Source organism: Antrostomus carolinensis, unplaced genomic scaffold (genome assembly GCF_000700745.2).
Source record: "Antrostomus carolinensis isolate BGI_N321 unplaced genomic scaffold, ASM70074v2 scaffold19657, whole genome shotgun sequence".
NCBI lineage: Eukaryota > Metazoa > Chordata > Aves > Caprimulgiformes > Caprimulgidae > Antrostomus > Antrostomus carolinensis.
In genome coordinates this window covers 67,465-78,291 of record NW_010325571.1, presented here as the reverse complement: position 1 = coordinate 78,291, position 10,827 = coordinate 67,465, and the positions used below count along the sequence as shown (strand labels likewise).

General features: G+C 37.2%; 1 protein-coding gene across 1 annotated transcript in view; it reads left to right on the top strand.

Moving 5' to 3' along the window:
- Positions 1 to 10,827, top strand: part of NNT (nicotinamide nucleotide transhydrogenase) — a 43,293-nt gene that overhangs the window by 9,767 nt on the left and 22,699 nt on the right. The window contains exons 4-12 of the mRNA XM_010171275.1: positions 1,418 to 1,505; positions 2,210 to 2,298; positions 3,880 to 4,067; positions 4,824 to 4,957; positions 6,476 to 6,667; positions 7,531 to 7,684; positions 8,585 to 8,746; positions 9,564 to 9,674; positions 10,435 to 10,580. Coding sequence (XP_010169577.1) covers positions 1,418 to 1,505; positions 2,210 to 2,298; positions 3,880 to 4,067; positions 4,824 to 4,957; positions 6,476 to 6,667; positions 7,531 to 7,684; positions 8,585 to 8,746; positions 9,564 to 9,674; positions 10,435 to 10,580 — 1,264 coding nt within the window. The remainder of the gene's footprint in view (positions 1 to 1,417; positions 1,506 to 2,209; positions 2,299 to 3,879; positions 4,068 to 4,823; positions 4,958 to 6,475; positions 6,668 to 7,530; positions 7,685 to 8,584; positions 8,747 to 9,563; positions 9,675 to 10,434; positions 10,581 to 10,827) is intronic.

The following is a 10,827-nucleotide window of genomic DNA, read 5'->3' as shown; positions in this document are numbered from 1 at the left end:
CCCCCCCCCTCACCGCCCCTGCCAGCTTCTGCAGTTCTGCACCTCTATTTTCATACGGTTGTTTGAAGCAGGATGATGCTGTTGGAGGTGCCAAACAATTTAGGTTCCTTATGGTCAGCTTTGCAGCAGATCAGAGGAAAGCTTTTTTAAAAAAAAAATAAAAAACGAAGGCTGTTCTTCTAATGCCTGGAGTGCTTTGTCTAGTGCCTTTTTGATCTGAACTAAAGCAGACCACGCTCAAAGATATACTCAAGACAGCTGGAACACAGATTGTCTGTCATTGGGATCTGATGTTGTTGGGAACTGAGTAACCCAGACAGTACTCAGTATGAATGCAGTTGCCTTGGCAGATATAAACAAAAGACCAAAAACTCTCAGACATCTGCATGCTTTGCTTTAATTTACTATAGTGAATTTAAATGTTGTTGTTGTCAAGCTGACTTCTGTTACTAGGTTCTTTATTGCTTTTTAAAAAAAAAAATTTTTTTTGCTTAGAGGATGTCTGTGAGGTGTAATAAGCCTTGGAGAATGCTACCAGATTTTGTGGCCACCAGCAGTAGATATCCATATCCATGTTTGGTTACTTACCTGTCTTTTCTGTGTAATTTTACTAAAATACAGAAAGTAATAATGCATTTAAAGGTATAAAATTTACAAGCTGTATTCTAAATTAGAACTAATTTTATGGGACACAGACCTCCATATGTCCCTACTAGAGATATAAAAGAGATTGGAATGGGACTGTTGAACCACAACACTCTTAGTAAAAATGCAAGGAAATGTGCACTGTTAAGAAAAGACATAATTACACATTAATCTGCATTTTCAGGTACTTCTACTATTGTTAATTTGGCATCTAGCCACCCATTCTCGGATGGCTGCAAAGCACATGGGGCAAAAGTAGCAGCAAGGTTAAGCTATTTGCCCTAAGCCATATAGCTCTGCAGAGTTAGGGTCAGAGTATCTTTTTTGAATGTGTGCTTGCTTGTCTAAGTGGGCTGACTGCAAAATTACTCTGGGTTTTGCAAGTGCTTGTTCACGTTTCCTTCCCTAACGAGCTTCAGGTTACAGCCTTTGAAGGTAGCTTTAAAGACTGCAGAGTTAACTTTTGGTGAGTTATGTGCTTATTGTTCAGGTAAAATTTTATTTGAGAGAGTGAATAGTTGTGGACATCTAGTATATTGCAGTCCAAAAATTCAGTCTGAAAATGCATTCCATGATATAAAAAAGAAAAAGGGAGGGGTGGCAAGAAATATGAACAAAGGCAGACCATTGAACTTGTGCTCTATAGTAAAATATTAAGCTTGCTTTATCCTACTCATGTTGTGGGCAAATGTTCATCCTTTTGATTATGTCATGAATAGAATTGTACTGAGCCTGGGAAAATACTGATATATGTTCATCCTTAAATTGACAGTTACAAGGCTGTGGTACTGGCAGCAAATCACTTTGGTCGATTTTTCACGGGTCAGATCACAGCTGCTGGTAAAGTTCCTCCAGCAAAGGTATGTGCAATTAAACAGATACTGTGGCAGAAGAATATGTGAGTTCCTGAGCACAGCTAACCACTGCTAAAACTGTGTTAAAGGTTTCTTTTTCCTGCCTTGGGGCTAGTTCTAGAGACTTTAGAAATTCTGTAGTTATTCCCACATCAATTTTTATTCACTACCTGTAATGTTGTTATTTTGAGGAATAATAGAATAGTATGATTTTTAATTAAATTTGCTTAGTTTTAAACATCAAATTGGCTATATGTGGATGGATTTTTTTTTTTCCGGATGGGGAAAGGCAAGTAAGCAGTTAAGAAAAGTCAGAGATTTTGGGATTTCTGGTGTGTTGAAGTCTGTGATGGAAAGGATTGCTTGATTGGAATTGCAGGTTGATGGGGTTGAAGAGAAACAAAAGCAGAATTAGGGAAGGAAAAAAAAAAGAAAAATTAAGGAGAAAACGTGTACTTACTTAAATAAACTGTTAGCTGCAGATGAGTTGGCTCTCAGATAAGTGAAGTTAGGAGTTACGGCTTTTAAACTGTTAGATTTATGGGGCAGCTTTACCAAAGTAATTTTGGGTTCTGTGTCTTCAGGTAACTTGTTTAAATGGGTGGTTAATGAGATTTATCTGTGGTTGTGAAAGCAGTACAATGCTGCTGCTTTTCTGACCATCTCTAGTTCTAGTTTATGCTCCATGCATGATGATGGTGTCATTCTAGGTCTTAATTATTGGAGGAGGAGTTGCTGGCCTGGCTTCTGCGGGAGCAGCTAAATCGATGGGTGCAGTGGTTCGTGGATTTGATACTAGGTAAGTGTGTGAAAATGGTATGAGCAATCTGAAATTATTTTAAGGTTAACTAATTGGTGGCTGTATTACAGTGAAAGCACTTGTTCTGCACAAGTACACAATTCCTTTCCTACCATTTTTATTTCATCATTATTCTTCCATTTTTTATACCTCAAGACAAACAAAGCTTCTGAAGAGTCTAATTGAATCATTCAGAACTATATGAATAAAAAATGGTTGGTTTATGAAAATCAGAAAGTTAGGGATTTTATTTAAAATTGCCTGTCTCTCCTCTTCTTGGGGACACAAGGAAAATAGTAAAGAAATAATCTCTATGCCTTCATTTATACCTTGCCTTGATCCACATTCATAGCTGCACACTCTCATTCACCTCTGCTCTCCTGATGCTAGAGAGGCCAGCTAGGAACTCTTTGGAGAGATACTTCTTTCAATCTGCTGAAGGAGAGAAAGAGATCAAGTTATTTTATTTATGAAACTTAAGATGAGAGAACAGAAACTGCATCTGAAGCTGCTTTAAAAACCGCTTTCCTCAGGTCTTTTAATTCAGAAGGATTATTTTATCCTATAGCCATTTTTTAGAGCAATAGAGCATGAACACTTTTCTTCTTATAGCTACAGACTGCAAACTTGATTACTTTTTTTTTTCTATCAAATGTCCTTCTTATATTGAATTTGTATGCCATTAATACTTATTTGCATTAAAATTACTTATACATATTTTTTTGTCCAGAAGTGGCATCTAAGTGCTACTTAGCTATATCAAATATGAAAGAATAAAAATGAATATATCTCCAGAGTTATGATGTGCAGTATGGAAAAACCTTCTTTGTGGTTGTTAGAAAATCTGCATATGCCTTAAAACAAATTGGAAAGAGTTTATTTTTCTTAAAAGCATGATCAAAATCTGTCTAAAACTTTTCAGGTTTTAAAAAATCCCTTCGTAAGTATCCTGTAGACTTTTATCTTGGTGTGCAAGAATTTTTGTGTTAAATCATCTACATGTTGTGAATTTTCACTCAACACTGGAATTTAGTCTCATTATTTACTGTGATATACAATGATGCAAAATAAATTACGGATTTACAGGATAACTGTAAAAAAACCCCAACAAAACACAAAATCCACTCTCACCCCTAACTCCCCAGTTTTCCCTGTGAAAAAAAAAAAGACTTACTGGTATTTCCTATTTCACAGATTAAAGACAAGGGCACAAGTTGTGTATTTATCACCTGGTTTAGGCATATAAAGATTGTAGGCTGTAGATTTACCTAGTCATGACAAGAGAAATGAATGAGCAGAGTTAGTCAACAGTTAAGCCCCCAGCTTTGAGACTTTTCTTGGAGCAACTGTGCTGACTATATAGGAAACCATAGGCTGCCTTCATTTCTTGTCCAATTAAGGACATAAAACTAGTGATGCAGCTACTTTTTTCACTAAATACAGAAAGCTGCAGACTTTGGTCTCCTTAATCCTAGAATAAGTTTTGTCTTTTTTACCTGAAGAAGACTAAAAAGACCGGAACAACTATATTGGATTTTTAAAGTAGTGGTTGTTCCCTCACCCTCAATTTTCTTTTCCTAGAGCTGCAGCTCTGGAACAGTTCAAGTCTCTTGGTGCTGAGCCTTTGGAAGTAGACATAAAGGAATCTGGAGAGGGACAAGGTGGTTATGCTAAAGAAATGTCCAAAGAATTTATTGAGGCTGAAATGAAACTCTTTGCCAAACAGTGCCAAGATGTTGATATTATCATCACTACAGCGCTTATTCCAGGTATGTTTTATGTGCAAGATGCTAATTTTCATTTACCTTGTGTAAGTAGGCATGTTTTGGATCTGTGCCTGCAGTGAAAATAGAGGTGTTAATGGATTATGTCTGTGTGAACACGTAACTTTTCCCTGCCTTGATAAATGCCTGGTTTTAAAGTGTGTGCTTTTTTTCAACTGTTGTTTTCACAAACTAGCAGTCTTTGACTCAATAACATAATGTTTTCTTATTAAACAAGCAGTAGATAGTAATAAAGCAATAATTTATGGTTTTCTTACATATTTATTGCATCATTACTACTTCTGCTATTCAGTTTGTTCACTGAGAGAAGTCAAATTGAAACAGTACTGTCTTTTGTAACTGAAATATAGTGGAGTAGAGCTTAGGTTTTAGTGCTTTGTATTTCACAACGTTTGTCTCAACTTATGATGCAGCAGAAGGGTTTTTTTTTTGTTTTTTTTGGTTATGACTTGAATTTTAAGATTGGATGTGGTCCGTTTACTGGGTACAAAATTGGACTTGCCCAGCATCTTTGGTAGACTGCCCATGCATACCTTTTTTATATGCTTGAGAGCAAGATGTTCTAGCATCTCTTTTCTCTGCTGATATAAACAGGCCTTCTATGACATTTCGTCCTAGGTACTAATTGCTCGAAAATTTTACTTAGAAAATTTAGAGAGATAGAGGAGAACTCATCTCCTGAGCTCTACAGATAAAAAAAGCTGTATTTTGTATTTAACTTACCATGCCTTGTCTTGTCAGGCAAAAAAGCTCCTGTCTTGTTTAAGAAAAACATGATTGAATCAATGAAGGAAGGCTCAGTTGTTGTGGATTTAGCTGCAGAAGCAGGGGGAAACATTGAGACTACAAAGCCTGGAGAACTGTATGTCCATAAGGTGAGCATTTTAATCTGTAGGTCATTCTCAGTTTGCATAAATTCACATTGTGTTTTGTAAACTGTAAACTGAAAATGAGTAGCTGATTTTGCTGTTTGGGTTTAAGTCATCCCTTAGATTTGCATTTGGTCACTAGCCATCTCTATGTGTAAAAATTTGAAGTTTTTTTTTTTTTTTTAAAGTAGCAAATGGCTTTGTATAGTGTTAATGCGGTTGTTACCTATGAAAGTGTTACTGTGTAGATTTCCAAGTCCAGTGATTTGTCTCTGCTGAGTTGAGGGTGTGGTTTGATGTGTATTTCTTGGTCTGCCTAAAGAGACAACAGTAGCAATAGCTTCTTTGGCTTGCTTATCATCTCCCGCAACTAGGGGTTAACATTTCCTGTCGTAGGTAAGTTAAACAAGTTCAGACTGTGTTATGTATTTACTTCAGTGCAAAGTCTGATTTAGCCCAATATAATTTCAGCTTCAGGAGGGTGCTGTCTTTGCAAGTCTTTACCTTCCCCAACATACAATCACAGAATGGTTTGGATGGAAGGGACCTTAAAGCTCATCCAGTTCCAACCCCCCTGCTATGAGCAGGGACACCTTCCACTAGACTAGGTTGCTCAAAGCCTCATCCAACCTGGCTTTGAACACTTCCAGGGAGCGGGCATCCGTAACTTCTCTGGGAAACCTGTTCCAGTGTCTTGAGTCTGCCGTAGAGTATCCAAACCACTTGTAACCCAAGCTAGGATTAGCATATATTTGTTCATTAAATTACTTTGGTTTTGCTCCAGTGTTGATTGGCTCAGTTAAGAGCTTGTTTTCTACTTTTTGGGTTTTATTTTTGGTACTTCTGAGAAATCTACTAGCAGTTACAGAAATCTGGGTGATGAGATTTAAAATAGCAGATTTTCAAGGTGGTTGTTTGTTAGTATAAGGGTATAATGCTGTTGTTATGCTGCTCTAGGGAAGTCTGTAGGACTCACATTTGTTCTTTAAACAGTGTGGATATATTATGTTACATCTTTACATAAATGTGAACCTGGGCATATTACTTGCGCAGCTAGCTAGCTCTGAGGAAGCTCTCTTCACTCCTCTGTCACACACAAAGTTGCTTCCAGTGCATGCCGTCCAGAAGGACTGAGAAGATGCCAAGCATTGGGCAGGATAATCTGTTACCTGGTTGCTTTAAGAAGCTAAGTTCTGAGAGAGTGGTAGGATTTGGGGAGGACAAGCTCTTGCACCAATACATCTTCCTTTCTGTGTAGGCTTGTGGATGATAGCATGTAAGGTGTTGGGTTTGATCGTGTTGAATTCTGTAACTATTGTTACAGAATAATAGTTCTGTAACTATTGTGAGTAATCCTTCCCTGACTTAATAATGTTAGCACTGCAGGTAACAGTTTTAGCTGGGTTTAAAAACAGAAATAAGTGAAACAATTTAGATATATATGTCCAGAAAGATATATTGGAAGAGGTGCTGCTTCTTTAGAGATTGAACTAATCCTTAATATTTTACTTGAATTTTTTTCAGGGTGTTACACATATTGGCTATACAGACCTGCCTAGCAGAATGGCTACTCAGGCTAGTACTCTATATTCCAATAATATTATCAAACTCCTAAAGGCTATTAGTCCTGACAAAGAGAACTTCTACTTTGATCCAAAAGATGAATTTGATTATGGGACTCTAGATCATGTTATTAGAGGAACTGTAGTAATGAAGGTAAGTCAGTAAATGTTCTCTTCTTAATTTGTGAATACATACTTTTACATTTTTCAGTGTTGTCTCTTTAAAATGCATTCAAAGATACTGCATGCCAATAGACTTCAGTTGTGGCTTGGTGGACAGTGTGGGCAATTGTGTTTGTATTTAGTTGGACATCTCCTCTGTCCCTTTTTTGTGAAGGGAAACCTCTTTGCTTTTGTCTTCTTGTCATGGTTAAAACAAATACCTAATGTCTACTATTGAAAAATAGTAAAAAGATTAAATTTGCATGTTGTATTCATATGATAAAAACAAAGTTATTTAAAACATGTTTGAAACATTACTACACATTACTACAGGACCAGAAAAACATTCTTCCTTCCTTCCTTCCCCCGCCTTCTTTCCCCCTGAAGTGGTGTGTACAGCTCAGGTCTGACAGCTCTACCAGTTATTCCCCCAGAGGGCTTAAGAGCAGCAAGAAATGTGAGGCATCATGCTAGCTGAGGTCTGGACAGGCTCTGATTGCAGTTCAGATCTGTAGCAGGTTTTGCTATTTCCTGTTTTATTTTGCATAAATGTTTTCCATTTAAGGAACTTCTCCTCTTTATTTTGGTTTCTGCTTTCAAGCCCTGTACTGTGTTTCTGACATGTGCTCTTGGACACTGACATTATATCTTTTCTGAAGAATGTGTAAACCAGTGTGGTTAACTTGGTCAGGCTGTACTGATCATCAAGCCTTGCAAACTTCTGCTGATGCAGAAAACGAAGACATTCCTGTGGCATGGCTGAAGCGACTTACCTGAGTTGCAGGATTAAGAGTAGGCTTCTCTAACTATAAAGCATCTGCCATGTTAGGGATAACTGTAAATATCTCTTGTCAGGATGGCAAGGTGATTTTCCCAGCACCTCCACCGAATAACATTCCTCAAGGAGCCCCTGTGAAGCAGAAGACTGTAGCAGAGCTGGAAGCAGAAAAAGCAGCTACTATTACACCTTTTAGAAAAACTATGACTAGTGCATCTGTATACACAGCAGGTAGGCAACTTCCACAGTTGGAGAATCATTGCAGAGTGTTCCTCATTTGGCTTTCATAATACTTTCAAGTGACTTCTCATTGTACTCATTCAATTTAATAACTAGTTGGGAGAGCAGTTGATTGGCTGGTGTGTCCTAGTGCAAAATCAGTGTAGTGTAATAATTGCTTTTGAGAAGGGAAGTAAAATTTTAGAAATTTAATCAAAAGTGTTAACATTTCAAACCATGCTGACTCATGCTGTTTGCATGTATGTGTGTTTGGCTTTATTTAAGTATCAGTAAAATACTTACAATTCTGAAGAATCCCTGCTGCGGACTGTACCCATACTTTGCAGCAGAATCAATTCAATGCCATTGCCTTCTTCAAACTTTAATATATTGTATGAGACTTAAATGCCCACAATTGAGTGAAGTACTGAGAACAGGACATTTGTCTTGACAAATAAGTATTGGCTCTTCTTGTCATTTGGTATTCTGTGTGCATCAGAACTTCTGCATGAGGTAATTAATTGAGTATTGTTAATTTTTACTTCTTCATATGCATGTTTTTGAGTCTTCCAAGTAGTATCTTAATGTGATTGTGACCCTTCCACGTTTTGGCTATAGAACAGTAGAGTGACAGTATTCAGTGTTGGTGTAAAAACCTATCTTTGCTGCTTTGTCTGCATGCATAACAAAGATGTGTGTATTGTATTAATGGTTTTATTTTCTGTTGTAAAAGAAACACTAGCACCAAAACAGACTTGTAGCTGGAAAAGATGATGTAGTTGATCTTGAAACAAGTCCATGCATAAAACTCCATTTTGCTTTTAGCTCAGTATTTGACTACTGTCGTACAGGATTTAAATGTAAGAAACAATTGAGAAGTTATAAAATAGTTTTGCTGTGCTTTTCTTCTAGGTTTAAGTGGCATGTTAGGACTGGGCCTTGTAGCTCCTAATACTGCTTTCACGCAAATGGTGACAACATTTGGCCTGGCGGGAATAGTGGGGTACCATACAGTATGGGGTGTGACTCCTGCTCTTCACTCCCCACTTATGTCAGTGACTAATGCTATCTCAGGTAAGTAGCTGTCATGCAGCTGCTTATTTTCTCTTTGAATTAAGCACAGCTCCTTTTACTCAAACTTTAGAAGTCTGCTGATATGCCTTCTAAAATGCCAAAGAGCCTAGTATTACTTTGTGTGTCTGAGTGTGTACTTTTACTTTAATAAATAGCAAGCACACCTGAAATACAGTCTTCCTGAGAACTTGTTTTTTCAAAAGAAGGGCAAATGTGGCGCTGTGTGTTTTTAGTTTTTTATAATTAATTTTTCACTCATAATGTCTTTGCTTTAAAGTTTGTTTTACTTGGAGTGCTGTAGTCTCTCATTTCGTAGAACACATCTTTCTTCCCATGTCTCCAAAGTGTTGCCCTGAAAAGAACTTGTCTTTCGTGTTTTCTGCATTCTTTTTTTTCCTCTCCTCAAACAATGTGTTTTGAGAGGAGTGGGGAAAAGGAGAAATTCCAAAGTGACCTGTAAGATTCATAATATGTGAAATTTTATATATCTCTGTGTGTATATATATGACAGGTCACAAGTCTGATCTACTTTGACTGTTAAAAGCAAAGTTTATTTTATTGAACAGGTACTCGGAGGCTGACTCTGCTTGAGGCACCGTACTTCAAAACTAATTGTGCTTCAAAACATATGATTTATTTTTTTTTTCTTTAGAAACGTGTATATTGCTGAAAAAGACCATGCTGGTCTTTTTTTTTAAATAGCAAAGTGTAGAGCAGGGGTCAAAATTTGATTTGACTGGTTTGACAGCTGAAAGGAAACTTGCTATAGGTATAGAGCCCTTTAAGGTTCAGTAACAATTTTTTCTCTTTTAAATAGGACTAACTGCGGTTGGTGGGCTGGTATTGATGGGAGGGAAGTATCTCCCTGAAAATGCTCCTCAAATTCTAGCAGTGCTTTCAGCATTTATCTCTTCAGTCAACATTGCAGGTATGAATGTTAAGTTTTCTCCTGAGGGTAACTTTAAAGCACTTGTGTAATTCTTTTGTTTTTTTGTAGCTCTTTAACTGTATAGACTATAGAAATACTCTTCTGGGAACAGGATCTGAGAGCATTCATCAATAAAGAACTGCCCCTCTGCAAATTTTTGTAAAGTTACTGTATTTGGTTTGGACACCCTGTGGTGTAACTTTTTTAGTGAAGCATTTAAGTGTGCATTTTTCTTTTACAGTATCCTTTGGGATACATGAAGTATCTTCTCCTGTATATCCCAAGATATTGTCCTTGTATTCCTTTTCCTTCTTAAACAATATACTAGTGGCATAGAAAAAATCTCTGCTTGCTCGAGCTTCAGAAATCCCACCTTCACAAATAAAAAAGTTAAGAAACTGAGCAATGTGACTTACAAATACTGCTTTTTGCTTGAAGAGATAGGGAAATGGACACAGTCATAAACTAAGCTGTATCCTACAGTCAGAATACAGTATGGAGCCAGAGCAACTCCTCCAGGCTTTTCAACTCCTTCTTTTATGAATTTCCTCCAAAGGTTAAGAAAGACAACACAATCTCACCCTGTTTACACTTTTATTTTCTGGTAGTTTCCCAGATTTCTAACTTTTCAGAGGCTTTATTGGTGTCAGCTGCTAACTTTGTGTGGTTAATATGATTTAACCAAATATTTCTGTTCCAGCTGGGCATATGCTTAGTTTCAGATTTTATTTTTGTAAAATTGTTCCTTTACTTTGGCCAGGTGGGTTTCTGGTTACTCAGAGAATGCTGGATATGTTCAAACGTCCCACAGATCCTCCTGAGTACAACTACTTGTACCTACTTCCTGGTGGTGTATTTGTAGGAGGTTATACAGCCGCTCTCAGCGGTGGCTATAACATTGAACAGGTAAGAAAATAACTTTGTGGCTCTTAGCTTACTGTTCACAGCATGGTATGTGTCTTCACTGCTTATTCTGTTGAGGAGTAAACAGCGAATTAGCCATGGTCTCTTCATCAGCTCCGTATTCCCACAAGGCCAATCTGAAACTGATTAACTTTAAGCTTGCAATCATACCCCAAATGCTGAATGTGGAAATTTTAAAAGTTTTGCTTTGTGGGTTTTTTTTTTTTTTTTTCCTGTAAAACAGCGGGTA